This window comes from Atractosteus spatula, chromosome 1, assembly GCF_055471065.1.
Source record: "Atractosteus spatula isolate fAtrSpa1 chromosome 1, fAtrSpa1.hap1, whole genome shotgun sequence".
NCBI lineage: Eukaryota > Metazoa > Chordata > Actinopteri > Semionotiformes > Lepisosteidae > Atractosteus > Atractosteus spatula.
The window spans coordinates 63097325-63115303 of record NC_142706.1 but is presented as its reverse complement, the minus strand read 5'-3'; the positions used below and the strand labels follow the sequence as shown (position 1 = coordinate 63115303).

At 47.2% G+C, this 17979-nt stretch overlaps 1 protein-coding gene across 2 annotated transcripts in view; it reads left to right on the top strand.

Moving 5' to 3' along the window:
- The window catches only part of col2a1b (collagen, type II, alpha 1b), a 57764-nt gene that overhangs the window by 36946 nt on the left and 2839 nt on the right, over positions 1-17979 (top strand). For both annotated transcript variants that reach the window (XM_088915415.1, XM_088915426.1), the window contains 24 exons: positions 684-737; positions 1603-1656; positions 2382-2435; positions 3114-3158; positions 3289-3387; positions 4005-4112; positions 4775-4828; positions 5446-5499; positions 6286-6339; positions 6904-6957; positions 7717-7824; positions 8398-8451; positions 9137-9190; positions 9595-9756; positions 10179-10286; positions 11321-11428; positions 12155-12208; positions 13079-13186; positions 13655-13708; positions 14490-14597; positions 15182-15235; positions 16310-16417; positions 16842-17130; positions 17741-17928. In XM_088915415.1, coding sequence (XP_088771541.1) covers positions 684-737; positions 1603-1656; positions 2382-2435; positions 3114-3158; positions 3289-3387; positions 4005-4112; positions 4775-4828; positions 5446-5499; positions 6286-6339; positions 6904-6957; positions 7717-7824; positions 8398-8451; positions 9137-9190; positions 9595-9756; positions 10179-10286; positions 11321-11428; positions 12155-12208; positions 13079-13186; positions 13655-13708; positions 14490-14597; positions 15182-15235; positions 16310-16417; positions 16842-17130; positions 17741-17928 — 2187 coding nt within the window. The remainder of the gene's footprint in view (positions 1-683; positions 738-1602; positions 1657-2381; positions 2436-3113; positions 3159-3288; positions 3388-4004; positions 4113-4774; positions 4829-5445; positions 5500-6285; positions 6340-6903; positions 6958-7716; positions 7825-8397; positions 8452-9136; positions 9191-9594; positions 9757-10178; positions 10287-11320; positions 11429-12154; positions 12209-13078; positions 13187-13654; positions 13709-14489; positions 14598-15181; positions 15236-16309; positions 16418-16841; positions 17131-17740; positions 17929-17979) is intronic.

Here is a 17979-nt window from a genome sequence, read left to right as displayed (position 1 = left end):
CATGTGAAGCACATTTGTTGCACTGTTATGGAAGGTAGTATTGATACACGTCACAAGGGGGCGCACTTTGCAATGTGAAATAATCCCTAATGAACAAAAGCAGACAGCAGGATTATTATTTTACCAGCCATAAACTGATCTATTTAGAAGAAATACATAAAAAATTTGTAATAGACGTTACTAGCCACTGACCAAAATGATAGTTGGTTTAAAATTCTCAGAAACTATAACCACTTGGAATTTGCATTTGAAGTAGTGGGGAGTTACAGCTAATTAAAAGCCGTTAGCAGGTATTTCCCTTTGATTCTAAAACCTTAAATGCCCCCCGTAAATGTCATTTAAAATATACTGATTCGTTGTACTTCATAATTGCAGGCAACACAGATGTTTCTTTGAAGAAAGTTTTACTCGGACTGCATTTAAACCCTCATGATAAAGTCAATCTCATTGGCTACATCTGGAAGGGAACCTGGGCTTGATCCTGCTCATATCGATATTATTTCTTAAATAAAAACGCCATAGAAGCACGCAGGGAACACTTGAACTTGCATTTGTCTTGTGCATGCTGGTAACTGTGGGTGCTCGCGCGGAAAGCCACTGGTCAATAACGTGCCAGCGGGCAGCACGTGTCCGGACTGAAGCCTGTGACTGACCCTGACTGACCTTTCCTCTTCTCCTGGCAGGGTCTGCCTGGGAAAGATGGGGAGACTGGTGCACAGGGACCCCCAGGGCCTGCTGTAAGTTATTAATGCTCCCCTTGCAACTTCTGTTACTGCTCATTCCTCTGGCTGCCTCCTTGATCCCAGGTGACATCCAAGGGCCACAGTGAGCAAATATATAGCAGCTTGTGTATAGAAGAGGGAGGTGTAGAGTGGTGGCTAAGGATTCCCAAGAGGAAGGTTGGTTTCTTCCTTTAGCCCAGCTGTATAAAACTTTCAGCACCACCCATGATCCACTGCTTAACCTTATAGGAACTGGGATGAGCCATGTTCATTCATGGACTTAAGTATACAACATGGGGAGGTTCAGACAATGTAAAAGACCCTGTAGGTTAGTGCAAGTGCAGATTAGAATAGAACAAGTCAGAGTCTGCAGGTACAGTGAAACAGCAGAATTGCATTTGTCAGACTGGACGGTGGAGTCTATCACCTACAGCTGCAATCTGAGCTTGTGAGTACAGAGGTTTGTTAAAGGTGCTATAGATTCAACACGTAAATCCAGTAAAGCAAGTTTTGTTACTCAGAGCCTGTAGGTATTTTGTTTCATGTAACGAAACGCGAGCTATAGTCTCGAACTGCAGTGCTCATTGCTGGCCACCAGAGAGAGCCATAGTTATTTGTTCTGAAACTTGTCTGGGACATGAGAAGACTGCCTTGTAACATTATCCTAAAATGAGACATCATGGACTCAGATTAGATGGCATTTGAGTTCCAATACTTTGTGCAAAGCAAAAATTGTAATGTAAAAAAAAATAAAAATACATAAATAACAATTTTACAGTTTCTTATGAACCCTTTGTCGATACATTCTGAAGATGATGCTGCCAGAAGAGCTATGTTTGATAGTGTTTCATGAGTATGCTTGTCTGTCTTGCTCCCTTAGGGTCCTGCTGGAGAGAGAGGAGAGCAAGGTCAGCCTGGTCCTTCTGGTTTCCAGGTAAGCATTTCACTGTCAGTCTGCGTTACTCGGGACTGAACCCTGAGTCATCCGTGACCCAGATCTCATCAGATCAGCTTGGGACTGCTCTCCTTAGCTAACGTGGCAGAGCGCTGCACATGGCCAGCTTCACCTTCAGTCCACTGTGCAAAGGTGCAGCGGTCTGTGTTGGTCACAAGTGTCTGCTAAACAAAGCTAAGAATAAGGTGTCTGTGCATCACCACCTTATATTGGGAGAGACATATATGGCCAGGAAACTTCCACTGCATGGTCTGTCAAGGAGCTCAATGAAGTTAGACAGCACTGGCCCCTGCTACTAGGAGCAACATATTGTATTCATCCCATCTCACTGGTTATACCATCGACCTCAGAAGTATCTTCACACACCTGTTCTATCTCTGCTGATTAGTAGTCCAGCTCTTATTAGGGATTTGTCAATTTGGCTGTGCAGTTCACACACATCAGTGTCTAGATGAAACAGAAACGTCATGTCAGAGGGTAGCTATGCGCAGTGCGATGACGAGGCACTTTCCACTTGGAAGCTAGAGGCTGGTTTGATTTGGTAGTTTGTGCATTAGCGCTGAGCCTGTCGATGAGGAATATGGTGCTTTCCTAATCGCAGGCTTGTTGCTGTGTCTAGCTGTGTGTTTTCAGGGTGCTGTGAGCTCCAGCTGTCCCCTGCGCACGATCTGATCACTAACTGCTCTCTCCCTGTCTGTCTGCAGGGTCTTCCTGGGCCTCCTGGTCCCCCAGGTGAGGGTGGAAAACCCGGTGACCAGGTGAGTGGTACCCCCCTTTGTTAAAGCCATGCCCCTCCCCCATCCCTGTACAACCACACAGCAAAGGCATCAACAGAATCGTGCCCCTACGGATTCTTAGTGCTGCTAAGTATTGATTTTTAATCTTATTGCATTATTAGGTAGAGAGCATAAATATGCATTCATTTGTGATTTTTACAGTCTCCTTTTAATACTTTAGTTGTTCTCATTTGTTATTCACTTGCAATTAATATCTTTAAGGGTTATCCTTAGCAATCAGTAAAGGTTCACGTCTGTTTAACATTTATTGCATTTTTTATTAAACTTTTCTGGTGTTGCCAGTTACAGTACCTGTGCTGTGTCACACAAATCCAGTTCTGCTAGAATCAGCTGCCTTGTCCCAACGGCGTCTTTGCTGGAACAGGCAGGCTTTAATGACATTGCTTAAATTCACTCATTCTTTAATTCCTCATGCGAGTCTCTAACAGGGAAATCATTCGATAAAACCACAGCTTAAAACCACAGCTGCTCTGTTGTTCCTGGGAGAAGCCATAGCCAAACACGAACTTGGATTGTGACACGGTCAGCTTTGTTTGTGGCTTGCACATGTCATTGAGAAGCACACACTCAAGCAGTTCAGTGCAGGAGCAGTTTCGGTATCTGGGAAAACGCCATGTGAGCATCTCTTTCTCTGCACAGGGTGTTCCCGGAGAGGCAGGAGCTGCTGGAGCTGCTGGACCCAGAGTGAGTGTGATCCTCCTACCCCGATCCCCTGACCGGCAGAGCATTGCGCATGTCCATGCAGCTGGATGTCCATGAAGCCTGGTGCAGTCTAAGCACCATGATGAGTTCTCTTCCTCTCTTACCTCTCCAGGGCGAGCGCGGTTTCCCAGGAGAGAGGGGTGGACCTGGAGCCCAGGGTCTGCAGGGCCCACGAGGTCTGCCCGGAACCCCAGGAACTGATGGACCCAAGGTGGGTACTGGGGTGTCTCAGTCTGAGGGGGCACAGAAACACAGGGTGCTTCTGATCACGGGTCCCCTCCATATGGAAGTCTGGCAGGGTTAAAACAGAGCAATACCAGGGATCTCAGCAGATGCTCATGGAGGAAGATGGTGTCCATTGTGCTGGCAACTAGAGTGTTCCTGAGAACGGGGCAGCCCTCTTGTGTTGGAGGGGGGTGAGCGTGTTTATTTGGGCCGGGCTCTGCACTTGTACTGCATTGTGGTCAAGATATGGACTAAGATATTATACAAGTCTACACAGAAGTGCATTTTAAATTAAGAGCAGAAGGCACTTCTTTACTCCCAAGTTTTGTTGGAGTCTGGAACGAGCAACCCAGCTACTGTACATTGTAAAGGCCGATACCCTGGCTATATTCAAGAAACAACTAGATGAGATCCTGTCACCTTAGGTGCAAATTACTGGTGCTACCAATAGTGCAGACAAATCTAGCTCAGGTTGTAGCTCAAATCTAGGTTCTTAGACAGGATGCTGCTTGACTGTGTGATGCCCCCCTTGCTGTAACCTACCAGCTTCTCCTCAAGTCCTGCTGCCCCAGCCCCTGATGCCCTCTCTGCTCATTCACACAGGGTGCCACCGGCCCAGCTGGTGCTCTTGGCGCCCAGGGACCCCCCGGCCTGCAGGGAATGCCTGGAGAGAGAGGTACTGCTGGCATTCCTGGACCCAAGGGAGACAGAGTGAGTACCCGCCTGGCCGCAACTGGGCACGGCCAGCACTTCTGCTCACCAGACAGGACAGACCCCCCGTGGAAGAGACAATTGCGAAGTTCTGGATTCTACACCTTGTCAGTCCCTCACCTAATCGTTTAGCTTTCATCTTGTTTGCCTTGCCATCTCATGTTTGTCTTGTTGGTGATGCTTAACTAAAATGACATTAGCAAGGTGTCCCCTTTGCTGTGGAAGTTGTGCCAGGGGTACAGCAGGAAGATCTCTTTGCAGCAAGGCACACTCTCCATCTCTCTGAGCAACACATATTAATTAGGAGCCAGCCCACCTCAAGTGATATTCCCCGTAGGTCATTTTGAACAGAAATAGAAAATTCAGACCACAATGAGCAAACAAGAATGGGAAAATACATTTTAGCACGACTATGCTGAATTTCTGTCTTGGCTATAATCAGATGAACCGCACATTTATTTAAACCTTGTATTAAACCTGCTTGGCCTTATTTGTTCCAGTTGATTGCTGGCTGCCCCTACATGGGAGGCAGGTGTCAAACAGAATACAGCCTTCACAGTTCTCCCACAAAAGCCCACGTTGTTGGTTCTACCCGAAGTATGTTAGGCCTTGTGCAGGTGTGTGCTTAGTCATGATGTCTCCTCTCTCTCTTCCCCCTGTAGGGCGATGTTGGTGAGAAAGGGCCTGAGGGAGCTCCTGGCAAGGATGGCTCTAGAGTGAGTAGTGACTTTTTCCGAGACGCCTCTGTTATGGTTTTATCAGCTGGGTGTTGACAGGCTGTAGGAGGGCCGAGGCTGAAAATTAACACATCTTTGCAAACAGTTAACATCTTTGATGGAGGGGAAAGTTAGCAGAGAGCTGTGTGTTTGAGTGAATCGTAAATGAAGTGAATGAAAAGTTCGCAAGCCCTCAGTGCACCAGGTCAAAAATCTCTAGCAGAGATCTCTAACTGCAAGAGACATCCGTATTTTGCGGAGTTCTGAGAAAAAAGTCATACAGGTATGCCATACAACATGTAGTTAGATGCAAAGGTGAAGTTGTATAATCTTAATAGTGTAATCTGAACAGTAAGACCACTTTGTGTTGCTAATTTCCAGTGTGCTGTTCAACTTGCCTCAATTAAATTATTGAAGTGGTAGCAAAAACCTTGTCGTCCAAAATATAACATAATAGCTGCTGAAATATTTTTTACCTTGCGAAATACAGGACTAGTCTGCAAAACTGTTTCTGGGCTAAAAGCTTTTCATGTTGGTTAGATGATACCAGATGTAGAGAGGCAACAAGATTGCGTACTCTGACTATAACTGACCCGAGTCTGCATCTTCTCTTCCAGGGTTTGACTGGTCCCATTGGTCCTCCTGGTCCTGCTGGTCCTAATGGCGAGAAGGTAGGGCTGGCCGTCTGGCGTTTGGGCAAGGCAGGGATAGTAGGATGGAGCCGATTCACTTGGAAGCAGGAGATTTGGGCCGACTTGTTGCGGAAAGAGCTCTGTCCCTTCTGAGCAGATGTGCTCATGAACTAAATGGAAATATATCTGAGTCAGTGAACAAAGAGCGATCACTGGACCTCCTGGCTGACACAGAGCCAGTCCAATATTATCCATCATTTTTAAGGCCTGGTATTATTGCCCTCATCTTGTAGAGTTTCCATTTAATTCTGAGCAAGAAGAAGTGTTCAAGAAGAAACTATTTCCCAAATAGGATGTGTATCTTGAGGTTTTGTCCAGAACGTCCCGATAGAGCAATATCTGGGTATCTTGATTGCCGACAAAGATACATGAAGTCCACAACTGTACACGTTGTTGAGAACGAGTGTCAAGTTATAGAGGGCATCAGGGTTAGGATCGAGGTGCAGCATTTGTGAGCCCAGATCTTGAGCTTGTGATTCTGGGCTTGGACAAAGATGATCAGCTTAATTTGAAAAGAGGAGATGGGAGCCCTGATTGCTTTCTTTGCTGTTAATGCAGTCGCCTCTCACAGGTGTACCTGCTCAGGCAAGCCAGTGAGCAAAACTATGACATTGCACAGTAGGCGCAGAATGAAATATAGTTGTTTTAAAATCCTGTTTTGTATTTTTTGAGCTTGTTGGGCCAATTTGCTCTTTTGATCGTGACGCTTTGACAGGTGGCAATCCCAGTGTCCTTTGCCCTAATTCTCTTCCTCCTCTTCTTCAGGGTGAATCTGGTCCTTCTGGTCCCTCTGGTGCTGCTGGTGCCCGTGGAGCTCCTGTAAGTGTGCCACCCAGCGTGTCTCACTCCCACTCGCCTGCCAGTGCAATCCTGCCACATAGGCTTGCAGCCCCACCTGTCACGTTAGTCCATCACACTGGCTCCGCCATGCTACCATGACTTGTGTGAAGCTCTGAACCCTGTAGTTAATCATTCCATGTGTCTTAATCTGTAGTCAGAAAGCATGTTCATGTGCACAGATGAGCATTCTCAATCAATTCTTTACTGCCTTTCCCCATACATTAACAGCTTACTGGTGACATAGAGAATATCTTGAGAAAAAACACATCAGTTGTATGACTCCTGAGAACTCCTAAATTGAAAAATTCTCAGGACAGATAGTTAATGTTTATTTCATTAGCCTTAATTAATGAATGCTGCTAAGAGAGAAGACTATAAATGGAGTGTACAAATGGGCTGTATAATAAATTCACACTAGAGGAAAACCCCCCGTCTCCGCTGATGTCAGTTAGAATTGTCAGCACCCTTGCTGATGCCTAAAGCGCCTCTTGGGGCCCCAGTACAGACGATAAAGTCTTGACTCTTCTTCCCTCTCTCCAACAGGGTGACCGTGGTGAAACTGGTCCTCCTGGACCTGCTGGATTTGCTGGTCCTCCTGTGAGTAAAACTGTGCTTCTTGTTTGACCTGAGTCATCCTCAAAACACCTATCAGTCACCTGGAGACAGGCAGAATCCGAGCTGTCTAGTCTGTTCCCAGTCCTGGTGCTGGAATGCCGCTGGCTTCCTCTGGTTTTATTTCCAGCTCTGCTCTTTCTTTAATTAAGCTTAAGTTCTTAATCAAACCTGTTTAAATTAACCAAACCTGTGCAGGAATTCCTCTCGTTGAGGTTTGTTGTTCCAAAGTGAAGTATAATCAAAGGAAATCTAAGTATTTTTATATAATCTGAATGTTTGACATTTGACATCCTTCCCACCTCTGTACATCTTTAATTTTTAACCAATTAGCAGTGCTTTAAAAAGCTATGCAAAAACATTGGTTTTAATTGAAGCAAGAGTTCTGTTCCAAAGTGTCATGGAAATATTACACAACAAGGAAATTGCCATTGATGAGAGACTACTAATGAGAGATTATTGTACAATATAATTATTATAAGTAACGAGGATTATTTCTGTTAACTCTGTTAATGTGTTAATGATGCTGATGGTAACTGGAGGTTTGTCTTTGATAATGGGAACATATGAAAGATAATTGATCTTGCTAGTAAGAGATTTGTAGTTTGATCATCGGTAGATCTGAGTTTGTCTGTGATGATTGTTGACCGTGACGGGTGTCAGTTCTCCATCTCGGCTGGCGGGGAGCGATGACCTGTAACTTGTGATTTGCACGTACCAACGGAGTATTTCTCCCATCTGCAGGGCGCAGATGGCCAGCCTGGTGCCAAGGGAGAGCAGGGCGAGTCTGGGCAGAAGGGTGACGCTGGCGCCCCTGGACCTCAGGGACCCTCAGGTGCTCCGGGACCACAGGTGAGCTCTTTCTGTCTGGTTCTTAAGCCGAGCCGCAGAATTCGGCCACTGAACCGTGGCTGCTTGTCCAGTTCTTGCCTACTCTTTCGTCCCGAAATGAGATTCTCCTGAACTGATACCTCAGTGTCCTAGTGGAGCACATTCGTTTGGGGTTGGGCATTCGTCCTGAGAGTCAGTGCACTGGGGAGAGTGCGGTGTTCAAAATCAGCAGGGAAAACCTAATGAGACAGAACGACACCTACTCTGAAATACCATTTTAATTATTTTGCGTCTTCAGATTGTCTTGTGACTTAAAAGTTAACAACAGGTTTCTTGTAGTACATATAAAACCCAGTTCCATATTGCAGCTATATCTGTATTCTGGTCACCAAAACCTGAGCAAATGTAGCCTCCAGTTCATGAAGTCTTCTGTACAGAGTAGCATTGAATGTAAGGTGACGTCACCTACATACATCACTGTTGTGATCCATGACATTTAGTTGTTGTGTCAATGTCACAGCATGATTATACAGGCTTTTTACAGCGTTATAATACAGCATTTTTTGTTAACCAGCATCTTTCTTTGTCTGCTAGGGCCCAACTGGTGTTTCTGGACCAAAAGGAGCTCGCGGTGCCCAGGGCCCTCCTGTAAGTGGTCTTCTGTCCTCTGTCTTCTGTTGTAAAGGCTGCGAGGCCGGGAAGAACACTAATGTGCTTTCTTAACGCTTTGGAGATTCTGCGCTACGAAAGCACATGCAATATGGGAGTGAAACCAATTTTAACTGAGGTCATTAGGGAACACAGGTTATTTGTATACATTGCCTTAGATTCAGTTTGTAAGGTCTGTGAAGTTATAATCGGTCTTTTCAGTCTATGTAAAGCTATTTCATAACACCTACAGTATATGCAGTAATGAGTCTTAATTAACAGTTTGAGCTGAAGGCCTGACAGCAAAGAAAACTCTGAAAAAATGTGCTGCAGGAATTTCAGTCCATTAACCTGTTCAATTCTGTTCATCTTCCGGAGTAGGGACATTCATCTCATACTCTGTTTATAAAGTAATGATTATATTGATTTGACGGTCTTCCTTCTTGCTCTTCATGCTTATACGTTTTATAATCAGAATTTTTGTAGCCGAGACATTATATCAGGAAGTGTATTTTTTTTTTAAAAAGATGGCTACGCTATTGGAAATCTGGGACGGAATGGCTATAATGACAGGACGCATGCAAGATTGAGATTCGCTCTGTGGCAGCGAAGGTAATGCGATCTTGTAAGGAGGAGCATGATCTCGGCATGGGAGTGACCTCCCATCTCTCCCTCTCCTTCCCAGGGTGCCACTGGTTTCCCCGGAGCCGCAGGCAGAGTTGGACCTCCTGGCCCCAACGTAAGTACCCCACCGATGCTTATACTGCAAGACCAGCCTTAAGACTGAATGGCCAGAATGTCCCTATGGCTCAGGTTCTGCTCCTCTGATTTGGCATTGAGACCCGTCCTCACGGGCTAGTTGCAGCCATGCTCACAAGAGAAGAGTCATTAATCGCGTGACCTTTTCTGGTCACACGCGGTGCTCACAGCACGGCTCTCTGTGCAGAGAGGGAACACGTCTGCATCTCTCCTGAAAAACCTGCCTTCATACATATTATCTACCTTATTTGAGCAGTGTGAATTAAGTGTGATGAAATGCCATGTGTCTCTGTGATTCTGTGTTCATCTGTCGGCCCTTGTGTCCAGGGCTGCTGCTGGTGCCCCCATTGCTGACCGCCCCCCCCTGTCCTCAATCCCATGCAGGGTAACCCAGGCCCCGCTGGTCCCCCCGGCGCCTCTGGGAAAGACGGCCCCAAGGGCGTGCGTGGCGACGCCGGTCCTCCTGGTCGCCAGGGAGACGCTGGTCTGCAGGGTCCTGCTGGTCCTCCCGGAGAGAAGGGCGAGGCTGGAGAGGATGGTCCCCCTGTGAGTGCCCTCTATGACTCTTTGGGGTGTCCTCGAGCCCCAAAACAAGACAGTGAAATGGCATCCACCTATTGACTTCCCTCTGCCGCCGTGTTGTGTGCTGTAGACAAATAGGCAACGGTGGAAAGATAGAATAGAAAGAATAATAGACTCTTTCAAAAACACTCATCAATGAAAACAATGTCACAACGCGCCATGAATACTAAAAAAATAATACCGATGAGCTTTCCTTATTTAATTTAAGAGAGAAGAAAGGTATAACAGGACTATTCAATCATACCTTTTTCCAAAAGCACAGTTTTATCTGTTTCTCTTGTACAGAATTGTTGTTTCCTTTTTGACAGTTCTCAGGGTGTGAGCGGTATGTTTTGCTGGAGCAGGGAGGTCATTGTGCCTTGTGATTGACTGTCTCTCTCTCTCAGGGTCCTGATGGTCCTTCTGGTCCTCAAGGTCTGGCTGGGCAGCGTGGTATTGTTGGTCTGCCTGGCCAGCGTGGTGAGAGAGGCTTCCCTGGGCTTCCTGGACCCTCTGTGAGTATCGCACAGGCCTTCTGTGTGCCCCATTACGGGCACAGACTTCCAACACATGGGAGAGCAGAAAATGGAGACAATGCAGTAGCTTGGTATTGCCCAGATGGTAGTAAAAATTGTAAACATCAAAACAGAATCAATTAGAGAACTGCCTGATGTTATAAACTGGACGTATACAACGGATTTCAGTCTCCTGTATACGTTATTGTTTTTTTAAATAGACAAAAGCTGTGCATGACTAGCTGTAGTGATGCACAGAAATGGACAATTCACATACATTATGGTACCTGTTTCCCCCTGCTGTTAATCGTGTAATCCATTGCACAAGTAGCTGACTCCTTTTAAGAGAGAACTTTACTCAGTAATGTGATGACATTTCTTAAAATAGGGAGATTCTAATTGCAAACAGTGCAGACAAGTCAAAGCAAACAGCTTTCAGTGCTGGTTGCACACTGTGGCCCCTACTTTGGCCTTGGTTGATGTGTAAATGTACTTTGAAGCTGACTCTTGTACTTTGTTATGAAAAGAGCACTCGACTCCCACCAATCTTTAAATGGAGTTTATAACAAAAGTTTGGGGGGACAATTTCCACCAATCTCTGGCTGTAGGGCAGGTGTCCCCAATTCTGGATGTGGACAGACGGTGTGTCTACAGCACCTGAAATGCTGGCGGAAGCGAGATAAAGTAATAATCAGCTTATTCTGATCGTTATAAGCTGCCCTGGGCTGAAATTCTCTAAACACACCAGCCAGGACCACAACAGTGGAACTCTGGGCTAGGGTATAAATAGGACCCCAAAATCAGTATTTTCTCCATGTTCTTTGTGCTAGAACAACTCTCCACCATTCTCAGATCTACCGCCTGCAGCAGCCTGTAGATTTAACGGGGTCCTGACTTCCTCATCCATCTGACTGGGTGGTTGGTCCCCAAGCCTAGCAGATTAAAGCCAAAAATTGGTGAGCCCAGATGTCTCCACTGGGCAAGAACGGTGCACACTGCCTCCTGTTGGTAACCCCTGTGACCTGCTTTTTCAGGGCGAGCCTGGCAAGCAAGGCGCTCCAGGAAGTTCTGGTGACCGTGGCCCCCCTGGCCCTGTGGGACCCCCTGGCCTGACTGGACCCTCTGGAGAACCTGGCAGAGAGGTCAGTATCTTCTCATTCTGCTGGCTCTCCAGTGGCATTGGACACCCTCCGCTGTAGATCAATACACCGACTAGAACAAAACCGCCTGATTCCAGCTGTATACGCTGAGGCTCTACCTATAAGCAGTGCCTGTAGATACAGTACAAATCCTGACAATAAACTTTCATTGTATCTGAAAGTAGCCAAAGACTTGTGTTTACAGCATGTGCACTGTTTTTGTTCAAACTGACTGTAGATCTGTGCACCTGCTGGACTCTAAACTGACTTGAGCAATATGTTCTGACTACTGTATGTACATATAGGATATAACTGTAGCTGCACTGTAGTGACTGCAGCTATAAACTATGACAGTATTGAAACTGACTGTAGCTACACCCTGACGATGATGATGAAGATGATGCACATAAGTACTTTTATCCAAAGTGATTTCCTAGGTTACCATTTGCAAAATCAGTTGTTTTGTACAGTATATGCATGTACACAGGCTCTATAGGTAAAACAGTGACTGTAGCTTAACACTGATTCAATTCTTATTATACATAAAAGGACATTAATGATATATGTTCAGGTGGGTAGCTGCGTCAGCATGCGTAGGCTGCAAAGGAACAAGTAATAGGTTTATTCCATGCTGAAAAAAAGAAGAAAGAGAACATAACGTTTCGGCTGTGGAGCCTTCTTCAGGTGTCTGAAGATTAATGATATATACCCATTTCTGTCCCTGCACAGGGCAATCCCGGATCTGATGGGCCTCCTGGCAGAGATGGTGCCACTGGTGTTAAGGTAAGGCTCTGCAGCCTTGCAGGGTACAGGGTGCTGCTCCTGAGAGCATTCCCACAGCCCTGACGGGATACCAGCTGTACAATGATTCTGCAGTAAGTGAAGTAAAGATCCATGAGCCAGGCTCAAAGGTTCAGATTTTCATTAGTGATGAGTGATTGTGTGATGAGATTTTGAATGCTCTCATGTAGCACAGATAAGCCATTACATTTATTAGCCTTAACCCATGGGCTAAGAAATCAGAGATTTTATTCAGGTTCTTCAGTCACAGTGATATTTGAATTCTTGGAATAAAAAGGACATGAAACAATGCCTGTGCCCACAGCTTTTAAATAATCAAATATTTAATACATATTAAGCATATAAAACATATGTTTTCATTGAATATTTAGCTGTGAACATCCATGATATTACCCTGTCTTAAAACTGGAATTTGGTGTAGTTTCAACAGTTAATAGGACATTTTTCATTTTAATTCAGTTGTGACATTTTAAATTGGATCAGAGATGTGTTAGCCCAAGCTATACAATTAACCAGGCTTCCAGGTGTCACAGTAAATCACTGACACTCGGAGACTAATTATCCAAGTCACACATGTCTTAATCGATTCAGTTTTTAACTGTAGGTATAACATAGGTACCTAAACAGAACAAGACATGTGTATTAAGTTATAATACCCTGAAATCCATCCTCTGGGGCAGCAAGGAAAACATATCAAATTAAGGATTATTTTTCTATAGCGGATACTAGTTTATGTGCTGTATTAAAACCTTTTTAAAACCACAGCATGTAAACCAGTCCCTAATGCATTTAGACGCAGTACACGCAAGGCAGGTGCTTGGCTAACTGCTTGTGTAATGTCTTCCCCTACAGGGTGATCGTGGTAGCACAGGCCCAGCTGGAGCTCCTGGCGCTCCTGGTGCCCCTGGTGCTCCTGGACCGGTTGGGCCAACTGGCAAGCAGGGAGACAGAGGAGAGGCTGTAAGTGCCATTTATACTGCCCTCAGGTCCTGAGGCAGCTCCTGCTTCATCACAGGACACCGACACTGGCGGACTTTACATGACAGAGGACATGGAGTGACATGAAATGTTAATTTTTGCACTATGTTGCACTATGATATCTTCTTCTAATGTTGTTGTGACTGTAGAATATTTCTGTATTAAGTCATGTGTACAGTTTAAGCAACTGAAACATAATTTTTGCAAACCGCAGTGAATAATTGTGATGCATGGTGGTATTTCTGTATAAAATGCCAGTGAAATAACTGGAAAAAGATTTTAAAAGATCTACAGTAGAATTCCTATCGCATTAGTAGTGTTGCAGTCCTGGGTCCTGGTTGAGAGCTTGGAAAGTCTTGGACGCCCTGCTGTGCCGTGCCAGCTCAGGCTGAGGCCTGCTGTCGAGAGCAATTGTTCTGAGCTGCTGCTGTCCTTCCTGTTCCCCTGCAGGGCGCCCAAGGACCCGCCGGGCCCCCCGGACCTGCTGGTGCCAGAGGAATGCCTGTGAGTTCTCAGTTCCCGGACACTTGCCCAAAAACACTGATGGCCCCCCAGTTGGTCTCCTTTTAATTAGCAGCAGACCACTGTGCTGCTGCGAGTCTGAGGCCGCTTGTGTTCCTGGCGAACTAAAAACAGTCAGGCCGCGTCACAAAGCTTCATCCATCCCCTTCCAGGGTCTCCTCCATTAACGCTCCTGCGGGTTTTCACACACGTGTCGCGGGGTTTCGAATCTGCAGGACGCGGCTGTCCGGGGTGGTGGCTCTGTGGCTGAGGATCTGCGCCTGTGACTGGAAGGTTGCCGGTTCAAATCCCGCGGCCGGCAGAGGAATCCTACTCCGTTGGGCCCCTGAGCAAGGCCCTTAACCCCAAACTGCTCCAGGGGCGCCGTACAATGGCTGACCCTGCGCTCTGACCCCAAGCTTCTCTCCTTGTCTGTGTGTCTGTGTCTCATGGAGAAAAGCTGGGGTATGCGAAAAGACAAATTCCTAATGCAAGAAATTGTATAGGGCTAATAAAGAAACATTATCATTATCATTATCAGTTTAGTAAGGCGGCAAGCTTTTCATCATCCCGACTCTGTGCATGTTCAGATCCGTCCAGGAATCGCCACAAATTGGCCAGTGCGCTTCTGCAGGGCTTTACAGCCATCATCACGAAACCCAAGCCATATGACTTCAATTCCAAAGCTCCCGAGCTGAACTCACCGGAGGAGAGGATAGGTCTGTGATCCGGCCAGGCACCGTTTCCAGCGACTCACACCAACCCACTACATTCCTCTTCACAGGGACCCCAAGGGCCACGCGGGGACAAGGGCGAGGCAGGCGAAGCTGGTGAGAGAGGTCAGAAGGGTCATCGCGGCTTCACCGGTCTGCAGGGTCTGCCCGGACCTCCCGTGAGTGTTTCCCACCTTCCTCGCCCAGCCTGGGAAAGGGGCTGTTCCTGACTGGAGGGATTGTTGGCCAAATGGGCAGGACAGTGGTATGGGGCACCTTCAGAGCGCAGCGCCAGGGTCAGAGGTCACCCCACCCTCATTGGAAAGCCACTGCCTGAGAAGTACACCCGGGCCTACCGGTGTGGAAGTGCTTTTTAAATTCAATGCACTTCAGAATCAAACCATAAAGGGCACTTATCATGTGTAAAAAGTTACACAATTAAGCACAAAGTTCTTGTGGATGCTAAGAACAAATTGAAGTATTTCATGCTTGGAACTGTTTCAGTGATTATATTATTATATTGTTTGTCTTTGCCACATATGGCTTTCAGTGTCATTGTAAGTCTTGGTCTCAGGAAGCCCAGCCCTCCTCAGATAAAATACCTGCAGATTCCTGTAGTGGAATAGAGTCCTCCTTAGTTTAAAGGGCAACACAGAGCCTGTGATAGCCTGCTGAACTTCCAGGAATCTTGGGGTGAGTCCTGTGTCTTGTTTGGGGTTTTTTTCCAGAAAGTGCGATAATGTGGTATTCTCTGTCCTCGCAGGGTCCCGCTGGAGATCAGGGAGCCACTGGTCCTGCTGGTCCAGCCGGAAGTAGAGTGAGTGTCCAGTTGGGACGGTCCAGCTGATATCCCAGTCTTCCAAGTGTTGTAGCACTGCCTTCCTTCCTTCCTGTATAACGCCTGACTGAGCGCCTCCTCTTTCAGGAGTTCTCTGTGCATCTGCCCAGCTTTACGACATTATTATACCAGTGATTCCAGCCTAAATTGATCCTGTGATCATTTTCATTGGGCAGGAGTTGCTAGAATGTGAGAATGATATGTATTATGTAACGTTGGTTTTTAAACCAAAACGTTAGCTTATGTTTGTTGTCAGATGAATACCATTCTAAAAATGACAAAGTTTACATTTAACCTAGCTCAGGAGCAGGAGCGCCTAAATTGGTAAACGTGCATGTTCTTGGCTTACGAGACTGCGCTGATACGAATTTGTAATGCCTACATTGTTCATTTTGGCCCAAAATTGAAGAATTGGAGGAACAAATATGCAGGATCTGTCTGGGACTATCCGAAAGAGGCTGTAGGAAGTGTCTTTCTGTCCTTATTTCTTTGGTGGGAATTTATATCGGTAACTTTTTAAAGCAGAGCTCCTCCTGCAAGTCCCTGGCACTGACACGAAGAGAGAACACTTGGTAGCAGCAGAGCTGCCTCTGCTCAGAACTGGCAAGACAGGCAGAACCGATAACTACAGGCTGATTGAATTCCCTCTTGTGGCCATCAATGTAGACCCACAGTCAGCTGGGCAGACACTCTAGCAGTGACAGAGTCGTCCTTTGGTTCCCCAGGCAGCTGTGCGGTGTCATGTGCTCGACTGTGCCCCTGCACCTTTTCTTGGCAACTGTTGAGCAAAGAATGGCTCACTCTGGTCACTGTAGGCAAGAGCCATGCCTCTGCCAGTTAATTACTTATTAACCCGCTGTGTAGGACCTTCCTTACAGCTCGCTCACTGTAGTTATTATTCTTCGATTGAGTTGAAGACATCCACCGGAATGAACTGGAAGGTCGCTGTAACGAGAGAGAGTCCCTTCACCTCGCCCGGGGGTGGATCTCTCAGAGCAGTGCTGTCAGGCAAGCAGTGTTGTGTTAACCCTTTGTCTGCTCTGCTTTGTGTAGGGACCCCCTGGCCCCGTTGGTCCCCATGGTAAGGATGGTTCCAACGGCCTGCCTGGACCCATTGGACCTCCAGGACCTCGTGGACGATCTGGCGAGACTGGTCCTGCTGTAAGTACGGCTGAGAAGCCACCCACCCCTCAAGATCCCACAGCGGCCACCTTGTAGAGCAGTGCTTTGAACACTGAGAACACAGAGGCTTGTGGGAGTCTGGAACAAGCTAGCCAGCCATGTTGTCAAAGCTTTGATTCTGCTATCATCACATAAAGATACTGTCTTCCAAATAACTGGATGACATCCTAGAATCAAGTTACTATCTCCTAAAAATCAGGTGGGACAAATGGCTTCTGCCCGTTTGCCACAAACACATGCTTAAACGATGCCGAAGAAACCAGAAGCAGTTCTGGTCTGAGAAAAGCATGTCAATCCAGCAGTTAAAATGATTGGACGCTGCTACAAGTAAAAGGACAAAGGAAGGTGGCGCAGGTGGCGTCCCAGTGCGTAATGTCCTCCCTGTCCTGCTTTCGTCTCCCAGGGTCCTCCTGGTAACCCTGGTCCTCCCGGTCCTCCTGGCCCCCCTGGTCCAGGGATTGACATGTCGGCCTTCGCCGGCCTGGGCGCGCCCGAGAAGGCCCCGGATCCCCTGCGCTACATGAGGGCCGACCAGGCCTCCTCCTCCCTGAGGCAGCACGATGCCGAGGTCGACGCCACCCTCAAGTCCCTCAACAACCAGATCGAGAGCATCCGCAGCCCCGAGGGCTCCAAGAAGAACCCCGCCCGCACCTGCAGGGACCTCAAACTGTGCCACCCTGACTGGAAGAGCGGTAAGAGACGGAGGGACCCTCGCGTCACCCACTGCTCCAGCACGGTGTACAACCTGACGTGGATTGCACTGTGGGGTGGACCTGGAGCTCTGGGTGCCAGGAGGCCCCTTCCACAGCAGAGTGATCCATGTCAGGTTTTATTCTGTGCAAGTCAATGAACAAAATCCATGCATGAAAATAGAACATTTCTGTTTTGTGTCCCTTGTCAGAGCATGCAAATATTATGTGAAGAATGACGTATTGATGAAAACCTGCATTGGGTCAGACTCCTTCGAAATGAGAATCTGGTTTCTGTTCGGAGGGGCTGAATCAGGGCCTGTAGCGCACATCACTTGAGCTGATTGGCCATGCTGTTTGCACGCACAAACAGCTAACGCACAAACAGCTAATTCGTTAACAGATGTTAACGAATCGCAAGATCTCGGCGTTCCCCAGGCAGGGTACTGATGAGCAGCGGAAGCCGTCGTTCTAGTCGTTCTAGTCCCGATCTGGGACTTCCAGCCAGAGCCGGCACACGTTCCGTGTCCGTGGCACCCCCCCTTGTGCTCTGCGCTGTCCCCCACCAAGGGCGGATGAAAGCTGACCCGGGCCTCCTCTTCCTCTCCCGTAGGAGACTACTGGATCGATCCTAACCAGGGCTGCACCATCGACGCCATCAAGGTCTTCTGCAACATGGAGACTGGAGAGACCTGCGTCTACCCCAACCCGTCCAGCATCCCGCGCAAGCACTGGTGGTCCAGCAAGAGCAAAGACCGCAAGCACGTCTGGTTCGGAGCCACCATGAACGGAGGATTCCACGTGAGTCTTCTAGGACATGCTTCTTATCCACCGAGGAACTATCCGGGGCCC